This window comes from Leuresthes tenuis, unplaced genomic scaffold, assembly GCF_036924035.1.
Source record: "Leuresthes tenuis unplaced genomic scaffold, fLeuTen1.0.hap1 SCAF_15, whole genome shotgun sequence".
In the NCBI taxonomy this organism is placed as follows: Eukaryota; Metazoa; Chordata; class Actinopteri; order Atheriniformes; family Atherinopsidae; genus Leuresthes; species Leuresthes tenuis.
In genome coordinates, this window is record NW_027325369.1 from 6163796 (window position 1) to 6183957 (window position 20162).

The following is a 20162-nucleotide window of genomic DNA, read 5'->3' on the forward strand; positions in this document are numbered from 1 at the left end:
AAACAGTCAGTGGCAGTGTGAAGGGAAAGTGACCGTTGACACAGATCAAGTGTTTTTTTACTTTCAATTCTCTTGAAGGTGATTGACCATTCGTTTTTTTACAAGATCAGGGCTTCTTTTATTCCTCTCCAAGCCTATGAGTAATCTTTAAAAGCTCTAAGCAATCTTTGGACCAAAACAAACCAAATCTTCAGACATGTCACATTATGTTGCCCTTGATTTCATATCTTCAGCAAAACTGGCGCTGATGCTGTTTGGAGAGATTATGCCATTTTGATGTGGGATGTTTTTACACAACTGACAGGATGGTTTCTCGTCTCCAAAAGCTGAAAATTCCAGCATGATTGTCAAAGATGCTTTTTCAATATTATACAAGAGTTTATAAATTCTTTGGCACCTGTACATTCAAGTAAAATCTAAAACTAAATCTAAACTAAGAATTTATGAATAAGAGCAAATTACTGCTGTGCAACTCAGATGTAGCGCAATTACTGGGGGATGATACAATTCCTGGGTAAAAGTCCTGCATTTGAGAAATGGTCCCCTATATGCTCCTACCTCTAAATATGGATTTGGTCAGCCTTTTCATGATCTCAACTGAATCAGGTTATTCTTATGTCCACCATAGCAACTTGCATGTCATAAAATTTCAATCTGCATTGTTTTTGCTAGATTGCAAAATTCAGCACAGAACAAGCTACCTTTGTATCATGTGGCATACAGAGGATGTAGTTATTTTATTTGTTTATTTGAAACAAAATTGTACATTGACTGAATTTAGTTGCTTGACTATTGTGAATGTACAGTGTAGCTAAAAGTGATTTGAATAAGGCTTCAAATTTTTACCCACCATTTCCTCTTTTTAAGAAGACACTTACAATATATGTGACAAACATTTACATATCTGCACACGCAGGATCTTTTTTGCTCCATCTTTTAAAGATTAATAAATACATACATACTGTATGCATCGGTGCACATACTGTGCACATAGTGTGTCTCCACCACTTTTTATCTCCTTTTAAAACACTGCTGTGCACACACATTTGAGCTTATTAATAATTGAAAATCCCACTCACTTGAAAATACACTTAATTCTTAGAACAATGTGAAGCTGCAAAAGGGTTGTATACTATATAGTGATTTGCTCAATGGAGTTTTCACTATCATGTGCAATGATATTGCCATATTATTGTAATTTTCTAAGTGTTAAAGAGCTAAAATTAAACACAGAATAAATGTTTTTTGTAAATGTTTCACAGTACTTCTCATCAGGTCATAATTTATTTCAGTTTATGACACTTTGACTGCATCTGAAGAATCTTTCCTCACTTTATTCTTCCTTTGGTGCTTCACATAATAGTTGCTGACTAAGCTTCACTCTGATATAGAACTAAAATAAAAGCGAAAAGCCTGTTTTCTGGGGAAAATCGTCAGACTGTATCTTTGTCCCTCAGAGGCGGAGAGATGTGAGAAAAGTGCATACTAACATATTGGTAGAGAGAAAACATTTTCACGGTTCTTCTTGGAGATGATTGGTGGTTTGTCTTCACAAGACCAGGATTTCTTTTAATGTCTTCCAAGCCTACGAGTAATCTTTAAAAACTCTCTGCAGCTGAGGCCCGTTGGAACCAAATAAAAACAAACCTTCAACAAACATGTCACATTATAATAATATGACACCCACATTGGCCTTGATTTCATATCCACCGCAACAAGCAGCGTGGGTCTATGGTGATGTTGGCTGGTTGGAGTGTCAGCTAAGATTATGACATATTGATATTGGATGCTTTTACTCATAATGTTCCAACAGTTCAGGAAGAGATGTTAAAGAAATGTTAAAATAGTCTAAGATATCACTCAGTAGTGGAAAAATCTCCTCTTAGCATAAGGTATTTAGGATAATACGGGAAGGGAGGATAAAATACAAACACAATATTCTAAACTTACACAATACTGGTCTGAAATCAGAGAGCTGGCTTCCTTTCATGCTGATGGGGAAATAAACAGAAAGCAAAATATAATCTTGAGAGTTGATATGACGCCTTACATCCCCAAATTTCTATCCATACATTCACCTTGGCTGTTGATTAACAAAGCACGTCTGAGTGCAGCCTTAAGAAACATCATCATAAAAATTAACCATGTCTGAATGAACAGTAAACAAAAGATAGCATTATTAAAATGATAAAATCTAAACACGGTTGAGCCCATCTGAAACACTGATCATGGGAGAAATGTGACACTATTTTCTTTATCCTGGAGACATCCTGATTTGCTAGCTGAAATTTAGCCTTCAGTGCAATTCCATCTTTTCTGACAAACTGCCTGTTAGCTCAAGGTCATGTTCTACATTTCTATTTTTATCTTTGAAAGATCGGGGATTACCCTACAGCAATAGACAGATTTTTTGATCTTTGAAAAACTGGTGCTAACCTTACAGCAAGTCATAGATTTAGCCTGGACAAGCTCTGACTAATCTGCCATTTGCTTACTGATCACAACATCTTCAGCTGGGAGTGAGAACAAACATGTAGATACATAAACAGTGGTGGACGAAGTAGTAAGAGCTACTTTGATCATGGCCAGAAGTCTATTACAGGCCCTAGATTCAGCCTTTTATTTGAAAAATTTTCAAAGAAAAATCGGAATCATTGAAATAGCAGTTAACTAATTCCATATTAAATCTGAAAAACTGAACATTCGTAGGTACTTTTCTGGTAGTAAAGTAAAACTAATTTAAGTTACTTGGATGAAAACTAAAACAAACTAAATTAAATTCAATCACATTTTAAATTAATAAAATGATTGAATGATGAAAGATTAATCAAATAGCAATTTTTGTAATTTTTTTCTGAAGTTGGTAAGAAAACGTCAATAATTGGTATCATAACCGTGTATTTATTAGGTATTTATGTTATTTTATTTTAGGGATATGCAGTGGTTCTTTAACGGGCTCCCAGGGGTGAGATGCAAATAAAATAACATATCAAATCAAAATATGATAACGTGCATTTTTTAAGAAGGTTTGACACACTTTTTGCTGTTACTTGCCCACTGGTGGAAGGGCTTCAATGCAGCAGCATGAAGTTAGGAACAGGGCAACAGCAGAAGTAGCATCAGCATGTAATTAGGTGTAGGTAATGTAGGTAGAGAGAGCTGAAATAGATAGCTAAGATTGGGAGGGTGCACCCCGATAGCTGTCAAGGGAAGTGTGAGGAAGATCACGTGAGAAACAAGACCATCCACTTCCCCGAAACGTGCCCATGGGTTGTATGTTCATGCATGTGTCGTAGATACAACTTTTAAATACATAAAAAAAAACATACGCAACCTCTAGTGATCATAAGAGCAACTGCATGTGAAGTGTAAAGATGGCAACCACGAGGTTGATCGATGCATTTTAAAAAGACTATTTAAGCCCTGACAATGATTGTTTGCTAACCCTAACCAAGTAATGTTATTACCTAACTCAACCAGGAAGTGATAAAAGGGTTTAAAACAGTTTGAAATGGGAGCCTATTAAAAAAGCTCTTTTCTCGAAGGATTCTGTGACCCAAATAATTTTGTGCATCTCTGGTGCAAAAAAATAAATAAATTAAATTTACTCTGTTAAAGAGTGGCGTGGACAGAGGACCCAAATGAGACACAAAGGTATGAGACAGGTAGATAAGGAAAATAATTAACTTTTATTTCAAATGAACAAAAAGTGCTACCAAGGCAGGAAATCCGAGAAGCTAAACTTAAAACAAACTGGAAACTAGGTAGAGCTGGACATCGGACGGACGGACTGACTGACTGACTGTGAAGCCATGGCGAAGATCTGACAAAGAACAATAAATAAAGTAACATATACAGTATACTTGGAGAGGTGAGTAAAGGAGTGAATACAGGTGAGTAATGAGTGCATGTGTTAACATGGGGATCTAGATGCAAGGCAAGAGTACTGAGGATATCAAGGGATACTGACAGGTAATCAAGAAAAAGACTTAACAGCATACAAAGAGGAAGAAAAAAAACTTAGACTAATTAAAGGTACAACAAGAGCTGAATAAAGGCAAAAACACCAGCAAACCAGCAATAATCCATCAAAACTCTTATTTTCAATAAAACCCAGACCATAACATACTCAAGTGAGTGAACCATTGATGAGTGTGGATGAATAAACTGTGTAATATGTATGCTGAAACCTTATGTTAGGTGAGATAATGGTCACACATTGTTTCTATGCATGAAAGTAAGAGAAACACTCCCACAAGCAGGAACTGCCTTTAATGTTGGTCACATGAATAATACAACAGAAATCTGGTAAAAGCCTCCCAGTTTACAGACTTTAGCCCTCAGGTCTGTTCCTCTCAGAACACAAGCTGTCCCTAAAAACCAGCTCTATATGTGAAGCCTTCCAACAGGCACCCTTAACAGCTCATTATCATCAAAAAATATGTTTACAAACTCTGCTTCCTTGCTTATCAATCATTTTAAAACTCTATAGAGCAAGACTGAATAAAAGGCAAACTGACCATAATATTCTGCAGTTATTCTCTATGGTTGCACTAAAAGGCTGATGTTTGTCAGGGTAGAGAGGGTATACATGTGATGTCATCAGACATATTCAGTTAAGCCCCACGGAGTGTCAAAAAGACAGCTGTCTCGATGGTCATAGACTACAGAGCTGGCTCGAAAACATAGAACAAATTTCTGAAATGGGGTAGATCTGTGTACAACTGATTGTATGAACAGATTCAGAAAGAGTTTGGAGTTTTATTTTTCTAAATGTACAAAAAGTAAATAGCAGAGAGCAAAAGGATTGCTCTACTTTATGAAGACAACTGGAGTCCAGGCTCAAAAACGTGGCTTTGTCGTGAACACTTATGAACAGTATGTTAGACTTTTTTGAGAAAGTAATTACTGTAGGCTTCAATGTTTTTAAAAAAAACAAAAACAGAAATTGTATTTTTCATTCCCTGTCTATAATCTGTGCAACTGCAATGTTTTTTAACTTGATGGGAATAATGTGTGTAGCAGTCACAGGTTTCGGTCTGTATTGTTTGAATGAAGGTAAGATTTCTGATAGAGTCAAGAGTTACAATGACATCGATGAGTATATTCTGAAAATAAAATCTGTACAGAAAGTGACTAAATATCAAAATTTTGCTCCAAATATTTCTGATTAGGTTTACGATCGTCTTTTGATGCGCGATTAAACCCCAATCCTAAACTGTCTTTCTAATATCGATCCCCTCGTTCACAGGTCAAGTGTTTTGCCAAAGGAATAAATCAACTGGATGAATGCTTATTAAAGGCAATTATATAGTAGCATGTCCAGCCAAAACATTTTAACTGTCTCACAAGTCACTCCATAGGCAGCACTAAACTATCATTTCATTCATGTTTACAGTTTTGATTACAAAAAGTTTCAATGAAAATAAAACCATTAACAAAATGTTGATTGGTTTCTTCATCACTTTATTTTCACTGTAAAATTCCACTGTGAAATATAACTAATTAACTTTTTTTTCACAAACAGGTACAGTTTTCTGAAGTCCAAATAAAATGTCTGGGATCTGCTTTGGTTAAAATAACAGAGCAGCTCCTTTCATCTGAAGATTTATACCTCTTCAAGTGGATCACTTAAGAGGCACTGATTGACCCACTGGACTCAACTCTGCCCCTCTCTTCCTCACAGTCTGCCTCTTCCAAGATCCATAGTACGTAATAACACAGAGGAATAGGGCACACAGAGTCTCCGAGTTTTATTCTCAAACACTCCCCTGGTCTGTAGTTGGACCATGTACAGATGGAAGGCTACAGATACCTCTTTAAGGCCCATCCCAAGTCATGTGTTGAACAGTCCAAGTTGTTAAAACACACACTGCAGAACATAATGGCTGCTGGATATTACTAACACTCAGTGGGTCGACATGATGAGATTAACTCGATTATAGCTATAGTTGGGTTATGCTCCTTATCTGAGCAAGGGTAATTGTCCTTGGATGTATGGCGGTGAATCGAATCACTGGCACAAAGCATATCATACCCCAGTACAATAGGTAGCGCTGTACCCATTTTAACTATCGCTAATAGAGCCACTTCCGGTTGACGTCTTCACCAACAACAACAACAAAGGCATTCGAGAAAAATGGTGAACCAAGAGCACTATGAAGCTACGTCCCTCTACATTTCATTTGTGATGAGCATGGTTATGGCACAAAAGTGATGCACAACGGTGCATTCTCCATCGCGTTGTTTATTTCTTTCGACGACAACAACAGTAATATTGTCTCCTTCGACTTCCGGGTAACGATCCCTGGAAATGCGCTGAACACTAAATCCGAATCACTGCCGTCTACATGCACATTCAGTGTACATTTGGATTGAGTTATCTCGGGGTCTTAATCCGATCGCGAGTAACCCGATCTGATCCATTTTTTTGTCAGATTAAAGTGTCTACATGAACTGAATAACTCAGTCTTATTGTAATTTAGCCATTAATCCGATCAGATGGCACTCATGTAACCCCACTGACTATTGAGAACTCGTGTTTTAAATCCTCCATCACATATTGGCTCCATAAATTCTGAACTTCACTGCAAGTTTTTGGAGGCTAACATTAAGAACTGTAGTCAATGCTATGGTGAATGTTTCATCTTGTTAAATTTTTTTAAATGGCAGTTGGTGCATTCAATGACAAATGGGAAATCAGAATTTCGACTGGTAAAAGATTACAGTCTGCCAATTAGGAGTCAGACTTCCTTGTTGGTATATATAATATTAAACAAAGCACTGGTAGAGCATTGTAGACTGATTCATTTGTTGATAAGTGAAACGCATGACTAATGATGAAACCTGATCTCTTTGCTTTGACATTAACAACACATTTCATCATTTTTTCAAGAGATAAGGAGTTTTGACTTCCCAATCCTACGGTACAGTGAATGAAGCATCATCTAAAGAAAAAAAGGTCTGGATAATGTTGTAAGGCGATGTAAGGTTTCTTTACAAATCTGAACAACTCACTGAATGACACCTTTTCAGATACGTTTTTCATAGTGTTTTAGTAGGTAATGACTTTAAACACTGTTCAACAAATACATTTTTTTTCTATAATATGTTATAAGAGGCTGCACGGTGGTGTGGTGGTTAGCACCATTGCCTCACAGCAAGAGGGTTCCAGCTTCAACTCCCAGCTGGGGCCTTTCTGTGTGGAGTTTGCATGTTCTCCCCATGTATGCATGGGTTCTCTCTGGGTACTCCGGCTTCCTCCCACATTCCAAAAACATTCATGTTAGGTTAATTGGTGTCTCTAAAAAAATTGTCCTCAGGAGGGAATGTGAGTTTTTGTCTTGTGTGTCTCACTGTGGCCCTGTGATGGACTGGCAACCTGTCCAGGGTGTACGCTGGTTTACCCTGCTGGGATAGGCTCCAGCCCCACCACGACCCAACCGACAGATTAAGCAGATATAGAAAATGGATTGATGTTATAAGATTATTACTCTTTTTTACATTTTGAAAACTGGAGACATTTAGGTTTATTTAATGAATATGATTAACAGGGCATGGTATCCATAGGGAAATACTATACAAAAAACACACAGGAAGTGTACATATTACACTGTTTTCAGTGCAAATGTACATAATACTAAAATAGAAAAATGACCTTTTTTTTTTTTCTTGGTTTCACACTTTCTTCATAAGCTAGACTCTTGCTTGATCTTTCAGCTGATACAGGTACAGTCATGGTCCAGCGAATACAGCCATATGAAAAAGAAAACACCCTTGTTCAACTCTAACCTTTTACATATTATATTACATACTCAATAAAAAATCCTTTCGTCTTTACACGGTCTTAAACTTGGGTAATACAATCTCAGATGAGAAACAGCACATGAAATATTATGCTGTGTCATTATCTATTCAACAAAAAAGGCTAATGTAAAAGCAGTGTGTGAAAGACTATAGAAATAAAATGGTGAGTAGCAATAAAACCTTAGATTTGAAAGAGGGCACTTTTATCAACTGACTATAGTTTACAGGGATTTTGTTATACTGTCTTTGGAAAACAGCCATCAACATCTGTTGAAAATGATGCGGGTGTTTTTGTGATGATACTGAACCATTTAGTAAATGAGCTGAAACGAAGCCCAAAGAACTGCTGAGCAGCATGGAGATAACTGTCAATAAGATAATTTCATGAACTGAGAAAATAAGCCTGATCATTATTTTAAAAATGCCAAACGATTGTGTTTTAGGTAGCACTTTCAATCTAATCCCCAAGAAATACAGCCTCTGTGGGGTCTGCTGGCGTGAAACCTCAGCTGACACATCTCCACTTAATTTTGCCATTAAAGTTATTTTGACTTTGATGAAGAGCCATTAGAATTTCCCCAAAGGTGATTCTTGAAATTTTTACTGGCAAAGAAAATGCTGCAGAGTTAACAAGGTCTCCTGATGCTTTGAGAGCAGCAACTGAGAAAGAGCAAATCTGCACTTTTTCTAAAGGTAATATATATCTTTGACAGGTGAAGAAGCATTTAACAGCCTCAGGGAAGTCATAAAAAGAATTGAAAAAAACAATTACATAATAGGAGCGTTGGTGACTGGAGGTTTGGTGTAGTATGACTGAAATTCTGTGCTACACCTTGCTCTGACTCTCATGTGCTGTTGCATCTGGAAATTCACTATTTATTACTAATCAAAACACTAATGTGATTCATCTCAAGGGGTGGACCTAATAGCTACTTTCTCTTAAAGGTTTTTTCACTATTTCTGCTGACTTGAGTCAGAGAGCAAGGATTTACATTGTAAAATGTAAAATTGTTGCTTAAGTGTTAGAAAAATAAGTTCGAAACAGCAAAATCATCATAAGATGATGTCATTTCTCTATTCACATGTGAAGAGGTTTACTGTCTCATCACTCCACACTGACGTAATATATATGAATGTTACAGTGGAAGCTTGATTGACATGAAAGTAACATGCTTCATTTGGATCATCATTTAGTCTCCAGGTCTGTTTGTGTTGCACTTTGTTTCATTTCAATGTTATACTCTTATTTAATGTGTAAGAAGCAGAATTTCTGGGATTAAACAACTTTTTATATATATATTTCATGTATTATGTTAGCCTTGGACCTTAGGGTTGGTTTTTACATGTTAAAATGTCAATTCTTTATGTAAGTTTTCTGTACCTATATTATCCAGATCCTAATTCGTGTGTTTCTGTATTTGCCACTCACAAGGGACAGCGACTGGAAGTAGGTAATAACATTACCGACCTTTCTGGATTAGTACCAATGAGTCGACAAAACTTTGAGCGAGAAAGAGAATAATACTGAAAATGGGCAAGAAAGAAAACATAAAGTGCTTAGGGGTGCAGATTGGTAGGGAGCCATTACTGCATGAGCGACAGGACAACTGAGGGCTGACCCACATTCTGCTCTCCTCAGAGTCCTACCCGCCCTGTCTGAGCTCCCTCTATATGTTATTTATCTTCATCATACGATAGCAGCTGCCATGTTTGCCAAAAGGTAGCACTAACTGAGGAGAGGAGAAAGAGTTTTGCCCACACTGCTATTTCTGTTCTGTGTGGACATGAAAGTACTGCCTGCTGCACGATTAAAAAAAATCTTGAATTGTTTATATTCATCATATGGGTATATAGTTTCGAGATTAGAATTTCTTGATGTGTTGAACATATCATACAAATTATACATGTTGTATTACATAGACACAAGCACAATGTGAAGTAACAAATCTCAATTGACACCTTGCTGCTATTTTCTTAGCAGACTTGGGTCAAATTTTGGCCCTGATTTGTCTGTGTTTTAGCTGAGTATTGTACGTAAAGGTCCCTTTTTATTTGTGGGTTATTGCAGCTCATTTCTCATAGATTGAATAGCTCACCTTGAAAAGATTGTGCATAATTTATTACTGGATGCAAATTAGCCTGATCTATAAATGCAATGGTAACTGATCCAGACAGCTGGCAAAAGAATTGGACAGAAACTGGAGATGTCTCTGATCAAACTGCTCTCCATCATGGACAACCCTTCAGATCCCCTTCATGAAACACTGTAGAGACAGCGGAGCTCTATTTCCAACAGACTGATCCAGCTCCGCTGTCACAATGAACGTTTCAGAAAAACCTTCCAGCCTATAACAGCTCACCTCTGTGCAATAGATGATCCCGGGTTCTGCTGCCCATTTCTGTACATCTGTTCATAGAGTCAATACTTTGTTAATAGTTATTTAAACCTTGTTTTTGCACTGATCATTTGCACAATAATTTCTACTTAAGTTAAAAATCAAACCATCTGTTGATAAAGCTCTTTGATTTTTAAGTGTTATTTTTTTTTGTATATTCTTTTCCCCCCATTTCTTTTTTTAAGTTTGGGATATTGTCAAAACTTCTGAGGACATTGTTGAAGACAAAATGGGACACCTGAAACAGTACTTAACTAATCTACTTAACAGCTGCTCTTTTTTTTTGCACCACTGATATTAGTTAGTGTGCTTTTAAAACTCCATTGTGCTCATAAAAGTGTGAAACAACATTTAAATCTTTAAAAAAATAAAGGTTATTGCATCACCATGAAACTCTTCTGGCTGAATCAATTGTGCAAAAGATGAATCATTGCTTTAGAAAGTATGTGGTTCCTGTGGTAAAAACAATACAGAAGTACAAGCCAGTGGGCAAACAGTCAAAGAGGAGAAACCAGCTAAGGGCTTTTGATGAACAGCAACCAATTCAAATTTTCAAATTCTAACACTGACCTAAAGATTGCCTACACATTATAGGGATCTGTTAATAAATTCAGAAAGATAAGTTAGTTGATTTGGATCAGTGAAACTCAGCAACTATGCAGGTTTATCCCTGTCCATGCGCATCATCAAAGCTTTCTGAATTTGCATTAACTCTTAACTTCCTCAGTGCAAAAGTAATTTTGGCATTAAAGCGAACATTCTGTCTTAGAGTATTGCCAATAACTAAATTCTTTCTCCAATGCCAATTAATTAAATAAAACCACCCTACAGGAATGAACTATCTCAAATTGCCATGTCAGCCTGTACCGTGGGGTGATAACAAAATGGCTGTCTACCAATGATATCAGTAATTTGTCTCAAAATCTTACCCGCTTGCGCAGGTTGCAGGTGAGGATGAGGTTGCGGGAGAAGGAGTTGGCAAAAGCTGTGTAGAACTCCAAAACCTTGAGTAAGGCTTCCCTCTTGATGACATGGAGGTCGCAGTATGTTAGTGCTCGAACATTGGCACATGCATGGGCAAGTGTGGCTTCTTTCCAAAACACATCTCCAAACACATCACCTTTACCTGGGGACACAACAAACAGGAGAAGGAAGAGTTTCATAGACCATGTTTGGTATAAAGAGTTTCAGTGACAACTGGCAGTTACGCAGACATGAACAGTTTCTACACCTGATGTTAAACCAACAAGAATACTTTTGCAAAGAATAACGCATATAAAATAGATATTTCAACAATATTTTAGAGATACTGGATATGGTAAAGAACCTCTATCACCATCTAGATTACTCCTGGGCTGAGACTTCAACCTCGACTGGCTGCATCAAGGAACTAGATCCTCTGTAGTTCCTCAGTAGTTTAATGTCCTGATAAGGGCATATTTCTATATGCAATAGTAAGGGTGATCTCACCCAGCAGCTTCAAAACCAAACTTTTAACGAACAGGGTAAAATAAGTAGACCAGATAACAGGTTCTAAATTAGAGAATAAACGTGAAGTAATGGAGATGCCTGAAAAAACATATTGTGTCATGGAGCAACACATGCATTTCCAACGTTGCAACTTCTTGCCATCACAAGAGCTTGAATTTTCTTGAGAGGCTCTCTCCAGTTAAGTAGAATGAATGTAATTTTTTCTTTTTCTTTACAGGCCCATCTTTGTGATGGTATAATATTAAATCAAAGCATGGTAAATGGCAGTGAAGAAAGCTTTGATACACAAGAACAAGGACCCTGATTACACACACCTGGTGTACACCCTGGTGCACACCTGCACCGGCAATACAACTTTGAAAGTAAACCATCTACTGTTTCTGTATGGATCACACTTTTCCTGACATCTGCACTTTTCTTTCCTTAGCATACATGTACCTTGCCATGTCTATAGCAACAAGAGCATCTACTATAACAGATGAAATATCAATGAATCAAAGGAAGGGAGAAATTACAGGAGTTACGACATAATGGACACAACTGCTCACCCAATACACAAAATACTCATCAAACAATGAAGACTTTCTTTAGCTTCACTGCAATAAGGACTGGTGCAGGAGGCAATCCTGCCTACAGTGATCACCTTATACACTGTAATGACTCTACACGATTTTAGTATATTTACTATAACAACATGATTTACCATAGGGGATTAATAAAGTATTTTTCAATTAAATTCCCCGCCATACAGCATTTGACAGTTATTTCATACTTTTATAATCAAATTTATACTTGGGGGAGAAGCCATGGAACAGGCACAAAAATGTACAATGCTTTTAAAGCAATGAACTGCAGTTAGGCTTCTATTGTATCCTTGACTGTTGATCAGTGATGTGATAAGAAGATACTTTACTGTAACAAATTCGTTCTGAACTGTAACAAATTCAAAGAGGTACTGTTAGCATGACTGAGAGCAAACAGGAAGGTGGTGCCTTGCAAGTTACGGGAAACCGTCCCATGAGGAAGTGAATCATCCACTTACTAGGTTAAAGCATCCAGTTTGTGTGATAGGTGTCAGCCAAAGTGAACCATGCTGTGGGAAAAAAAAAGAAAGACAAGAAAAAGGAAAAAACTTTTCCTCTCAACTTCTATTGTGAGGTTTGTTCATCTCCACCAAATAGCTTGGGATCAAACATGGAGAGTTCCTTCAATGAGGCCTTCATTCTTTTATTCATAAGTCTTTTGTTTGTTCACCCAAGGTGGCTTTTTCTATTCATAGTGGTGAGAATGGCCCATTGTTTTTAAATAGCTTGGATTTATTCCACACATTCCTAAGCATTTTCATGTTATACTATCCTTCCTCTTTTTGTGTAATTTCTAATTTTTGTTTGTTGATCACATGACTCTATCTCAAATAATATTAACATGTGTACTCATGTTCATGTGTTTCATGTGTTTTGCTTACACTGAATTTTAACAAGTTAGACCAAGTAAAGTTACTGTGTCCATTGTATTTTTTATTTTGCTTCAAGTTCTTAAATATTTGACCCTAGGAGGCAATGTTTTGTTAATAACAGTTGTTTTTCAGAGGGTAAATAACTTCTGATGGTTGTCAACTCGCCTCATTTAGAAATAAAACAAAAGTGACTTTGTGGACTTAGTTTTGTCCTTGAACATATCATATGTGATACATGAATTCATCAAGGAAAATAACCAATTCTAAGTTTAAGGTAATATTTCCTCAAAATCACTTTATTCTAAATTTCAGATTTTAAAACTAGCCAAAAAATGATGAGTTGTTATGAGAAATTAGAGGAAAAAAATGCCTTCAAACTGAAAAGGAATTGGCTGCGTTTCCCAGATTCGATCATTCTTAAGGACTTAAGAAGGCTCTTAAGAAGGGTTCGGCTAAGGAGCGCTAAGATAGGGGTGTTTCCCAGACGCGTTCTTAACTGCCTTCTCAAGATCCCACCAAAAAGCTTCATAAGAAGCGCTTAGTGGGAGCTGTCCCCCGCTGTGGTGCTGAAACTAAATCAATCGATGCCAGGCAAATCGATCACCCACCACTTTATTAGCGCATAAATCACACACAACGCCCTATGGTCCCCACACACAGGTGCAATTAGGCTACGCGCCCGCGTGTGTGTGTGATCACAGCTAACAGGTGTATCCAAGGAGTAATCAAGCCCATTAACGCATATATATATATATATATACCCCTGTGGCTAGGCACACACATGTGAGAATGGAAAAAGCAGCCAGCAAACGGAACAAGAGGTCACCCTCGCTTACCGCAGAGGAGATGGCCATATAAGTGGATGAGGTCTGGCATCACCGTGATGTGTTATTTGGGGGAACAAAGGGCAAAAAAGACATCGCATTAAAGAACCGAATTTGGCAGGCCATAGCCCAAAAGATGACCCCCCTCTCGTCCCTGTGAATGATGATTCATTTTATTATGTAGCTACAGGAACAAACGGGCAATTCTTTATTTTTATATTGTTATTTTTCTTCTTATGCTATTTTTCTTGCATCAGTGTTCTGCAGCTATGAACGCACATTCATCATTATGCATGGTTTTAGTATTCCTTTGAGTGTCAGATGTAACTTTACCTGACGCGGCTGCAGTGAGCGTTTGGTCGCTAAGAAGGCTGTTAAGAGTGGGTCAGGGCGATCTTACGTTTCCTTCTTAAGTTAAGAACGACTCTGGGAAACACGTCCTTCTTTCACAGCGCTCTTAAGACTGGTCCAAGAAAAATAACGTAGGACATATTACACTGTGATATTATTTATTACCAAAATCTCAGTCAAAATGCAGAAGAAAAGTGAGAAAAGAATGGTACACCCAAAGATTCAGTATCTTGTAGGACCAACTTTAGCATCAATATCTTAAGGATATATCCAGAAACACAAAACAGAATTGAAAGAGTAATATTTCAGTGTACAGTTGTACAATAATGATAACTTAATAATATTCTGTAACTGCTGCGTATGTTCTTCAACGGTTTACATGGTTGGTTATCATAGCAGTCCTTAACTGTGGTGGAAATGCAGGTCAAATCTTAGTATAACAAAAAAAAACACTGGAAATTAGGCAGCAGTGTATGGATAGTTTTCACCTAAAAACAGTAAAGCAATGAGGAAGGAAACAGCTATTTAATTTTAAAAGACAGTACGTGAGAACGTTGCTATCTCTTGAAGAAAGACAAGGCTCAGTGAGGACTTGGGGAACTTGCAGCACCTATTCAATGGGTTTGCTTTCTCTCATTGCTCTCAAGCCAGCTGTAGCCACCTGGACACTTGACTTATCAAGTGCCAGCATAAATTCCCAATGCTAATCACCCATTGCGGACAAATATATATTTACACTTGCAAACATCTCCAAGGCAATGTGTTGGTTGTTATTTTGACAAAAAATAGAAGAACAACCATAACTGCGAGAAAAATCAAATGTGTCACATGTCAACATCATCAAAGCGTAACTGAAATACACTAATCAGTGCTCAGAATCTTCTTTGACTCATAAACTTCAAAATGCCTTACACAACAACAATGTAACATCAGCTTTTAAACTATGGTGATAATATAAAAGAACAACACAATAATGTATATTTTGTTAGATATTTGTAGGTAGCATCTAGAACAATACTAGTATTACACCATTTTCCCTGAGAAACCCTAGATGGACTCTGACTGGATCAGGCACAAAAAAGTAAAATCTGCCCTAATTAGGAGTCAAATCTGTGTCAAATCTGCCACAACCATCAGCTCAGCATTTTTTTGACAGCTGACCCAGAAAAGATGTGACGAGAAGGAGTACTCACTGTCCACAAGCTGTCATAACACCCTGGATAATAGACCAAAACTGCTTCCAATATACTATTGCTAAATGACAAAAGGCGGCGTATCACTGTGAGTGCTGATCTCATATTGACCCCCTTTTTGTGTCAGTAAGATTGCCCTTTCTGTTTAAACACCTAACAAAGACTCAGGCAGCAGGACTCTTCTGGAATGAGCTCCCCAGAGATACACAGTTCCTTGCCAATTAGCTGTGGACACAGTCACATGGGCCAGGGGAGCTGGGAATGGTGGTGGTGGTAGCAACAAGCACTGAGCGTAACACTACTGTAACAAGGTTAAACATACTAGACTGCTAAGCTTGGAATGGGTGGAGATGGATGTAGATACATTGGATACATTAGAGACAATGAGTGCTATTTGGAGACTTTATAATGCTCATGATAACTCATTAACAAGTAAAGTCAATTCTGTTGGTATTCTGTCTGAGTGAATAATATGGACAAACTCCTGATGATAGATACTATACACAAGGTAGAAAATGATTCTAGTAGAGTATTCCCTCCTCTGATACAATATGCTTAATGCTAAGTATTAATGTACAGCAAATTTGGTATTTGACTGAAGTGAGAAAAGGATAAAGGTATACGTAGTTTTTCTTACTATGTGGGTACTGCTGGAATCCTCAGATTCATATTTTATGTCACATGCACTTTTGTGTCTTTAAATGCATTGTTGATAGCCTGCCAGTGCCACTGTCTGTGTGAGTGGCTTCAGACACTGACAATAACATTACTTGGTTAGGGTTAGACAAAAATCATGGCAACATTCTTTTTACAATGCAGCGGTCACCCTCATGGACAAGATTTTACCTGTTGCCTTGGTTACATATAAAGACAACATGTTACAACAAAACTTTGTCACTACCTGGTTGGGCTTTAGGCCATAACATCACTTGGTTAGAGTTAGAAATCAAAATTTCTTGGTCACCGTAACAAATGATCACGGTTAGGCCTAAAAAAACACTTTAATGCAACGATCACCACCATGGCCACCATTTTTATATTTCACAAGCACTTGCTCTTACAACTTCTAGAGGTCACATATTCTTCATATGTAATTATAGGTATGTGGCATGTATCTGTTTGCTAGAACATATGACCTATTGGCACATTTTAGGACTTTACATTGGATTCATCATTCAGCTTAAATTAAATGCCTTAACCCTATCTAAGGTCTACAAATTGTTTTACAATGTGTTGCTAACTCAAACCTTCTTTTTATACATTTACACTATATACTATATATATATACAGCTCTCACTGGAGCGATTCGCAGCCGAGTGTGAAGCGGCTGGGATGAGAATCAGCGCCTCCAAATCCGAGACTATGGTTCTCAGCCGGAAAAGGGTGGAATGCTCTCTCCGGGTCGGGAATGAGATCCTTCCCCAAGTGGAGGAGTTCAAGTATCTCGGGGTCTTGTTCACGATTGAGGGACGATTGGAGCGGGAGATTGACGGGCGGATCGGTGCGGTGTCTGCAGTGTTGCGGGCTCTGCACCGACCCGTCGTTGTGAAGAAGGACCTGAGCCAGAAGGTGAAGCTCTCTTTTTACTGGTCAATTTACGTTCCCATCCTCACCTATGGTCACGAGTTGTGGGTAGTGACTGAAAGAACAAGATCGCGAATACAAGCGGCCGAAATGGGTTTCCTCCGCAGGGTGTCTGGGCTCTCCCTTAGAGATAGGGTGAGAAGCTCAGTCATCCGGGAGGGGCTCGGAGTAGAAACGCTGCTTCTCCGCATTGAGAGGAGTCAGATGAGGTGGCATCTGGTTAGGATGCCCCCTGGACGCCTCCCTGGGGAGGTGTTCCGTGCACGTCCCACTGGGAGGAGACCCCGGGGAAGACCCAGGACACGTTGGAGAGACTATGTCTCTCGCCTGGCCTGGGAACGCCTCAGGGTCCCCCCGGAGGAGCTGGAGGAAGTGGCCGGGGACAGGCACGTCTGGGTTTCTCTGCTCAAGCTGCGGCCCCCGCGACCCGACCCCCGGATAAGCGGCAGATGATGGATGGATGGATATATACAGTAATTTATTCACAGCGATCACACACAGAAAAACATATTGGAGGCAATAAGGGGGTTTAATGTCTTCCCCAGGAATACTTTGACTCCAGTGGTGACTGGTGGTATGAAGCATAACATTATAACCTAAATAAACTGGAGCTGACTGGGGTCAAAGTTCCTTGGACTAAATTCAAAATCAATATCTTGAATAGTGATTTCTGAAGAATTTCGGGCAAAATAAATTGACAGACTGCACTAGCAGAATATAACAAATAATTTTCAATTAAATACAGCACTAAACTATAAAAACTGAAATATCAACTCAATTTATCTGAGAGCTGTAGTAAAGAATGACTTTTCAAAATACAATTTTGAAAAAAATATATTTGGATCTTTTGTATGCAATTTGTTAAATATTAACTCTTATATAAAAGTAGAGTTGAAATGTTTTCTTAATTATCACCTCATAAGAAACCATTCTTGTTACTCATTTAAAAAACATTTGACAGAACTACAGTTTACTATCTTATCCAAATGAGGGTTGAAAAAATACTCAATTCGTCTTTTACCTCAGATTTAAAGGTGCCAAAAACTCCATGGTGGACAACACTTGGATACGCACTAGACAGTTTTTATGCAAGTGGTATCTCTGTGCAATGTGGGTCCCAAATCACAGCATACCCAGTAAATCCAACAAGATCTCTTTTCAGAGGCGTAATCTGCTCAGGAGCTGCTCTGTGCTCTCACCAATTAAGTCAGTTCATTCTCTGGAAATGCACTCACTGTGGAGTCAGCCATGATATGTTTTCAAATATCTGTCAGTTAAAGGTGTCTTTTGTAAGTTTGGACAGCAATTTGGGAACATGTCTGTTTCCAATTAAACATAAATGTTAATCAAGTAATCATTAACTTGAGATAAAAAAAAGTCAATGTTAAGATTACATGCTGTGCCTTTTCCTGCTCTAGCACTAACATCTGCGCTTGTATCTATGCATGTTCCCAGTTATAAATACAAGGTTGTACAATTCCACACTTTGTATGGGAATATCCTTACACACTCATTACACTCACACACACACACATCTGTGCATAACCATGATGGATAAATGAAGGCTCTGGAGTTGGACAGTGGGAAGGGAAAAAAAGTCTTGACAAGAAAACGCCTCCAGCAGAACCAGACTTGGGAAGGAAAGGCTTCTGATGGTCTGGATGAAAAATAAATTCTGCCTTCAGAGAAAGTAGAACAGTCTAAAAAAGAAAGTTATTGACAGTGAGAAAAAAAAAACAGATTACCATTGGCGAGGCTTTTCTTGTTTGGAGTTGCTTGACAAAAGACAATCTTTGTGCAATTATACTCACTGCCATTAGAGACACAAATATTACATAAATCTAATAAAATGCTGATGTAGGAGGCAAGTTGATTTTTAAATTTTAGATTTTTAAAAGTCATGAAGAGTACAGTTTTAAACAGTTTTGTCCTAATCACCAATCTTAGGACTGTGAGAGGAAATCTAAGAAAGGTTACAGATGTGCCTTGAAACACTAAGTGCTCTCAGTATTCAATTTGTGGAAAATGCCTTACATATTTCCTAATTTTGTACAAAAATAAATTCAACCACAAACTGAGACAGCTGTGGCAGACAAAACAGTACATGTACATTCCTCCATTCTAAGGGTGTAACAGAACGATACAAAACAATTCAGTGACTTGAAATCAATTCTGTAACTTTTTAGCCAAAAAGTCAACCAGTGTGATTGAAATAAATACCTATTTACTGGACAGTTTCCTACATTCCTGTTGTTTCTTGTAAGGGAATCAGGTATGAATGATGGATATAAACAAACAAGGAAAAAATTAATGGCAAATGCTTTCACATTTTGTTTGAATAAAGTGCAACCAACACTTTAGATTGAATTAACAGGAAGTTAACCTTTTCTGCTCTCATTTTAAATTCAAACGTTCAAATTCAAAAATTCAAAACATTTTAAATAAAAATAATACAGTAAGTGCAACCAACATTCCAACAGTAGGTTCACCTGCTACTTCTGCTTTTGTTTTTCAACATAAAAATATTACAATATTAACATAAAAAATAAAGTGCAACCAACATCTCTTCAGGTTGAATTAACAGTAGGTTTACCTGCTACTTTTGTTTTTGTTTTTCAACATAGAAATAATACAACACCTCTTGTTTGCAGAACAAAACTCTTAATTTTCCACTTCGGATCAATGTGGTGAGAGGTAATTGTCACATACCCATGATTTGAGCATGACGTCCAGCCATCCATTGTCACTACTCGTTGAGCTTGAGAAAGCAACAGCTTTACATCATTCTTAGTACTTTCGTACAATACAGAAATAACCTTTTCTGAGAAGTCTGGTTGGCTCGATATCTTATACCTTGGCTCCAATGTTTGAATCATTTCACAGAACCCCGGATTTTCAACCACACTGTAGGGACGCATGTTTTTGCAGATAAACTTGGTAATTGTTGCCTTGATGTTTATCAAAAGAACTGAGTTTTGGCCTAGTCTCTGACTAAACATGCTGGCGAGGTCTGAGGCTTCTGCAGAGCTGACTTCACCTTGCGCCGCTGCTATAGCAGGAA

At 37.8% G+C, this 20162-nt stretch overlaps 1 protein-coding gene across 1 annotated transcript in view; it reads right to left on the minus strand.

The window, feature by feature from the left end:
* The window catches only part of kcnh5b (potassium voltage-gated channel, subfamily H (eag-related), member 5b), a 158130-nt gene that overhangs the window by 18565 nt on the left and 119403 nt on the right, over positions 1-20162 (minus strand). Inside the window, exon 12 of the mRNA XM_072364748.1 lies at positions 11132-11328. Coding sequence (XP_072220849.1) covers positions 11132-11328 — 197 coding nt within the window. The remainder of the gene's footprint in view (positions 1-11131; positions 11329-20162) is intronic.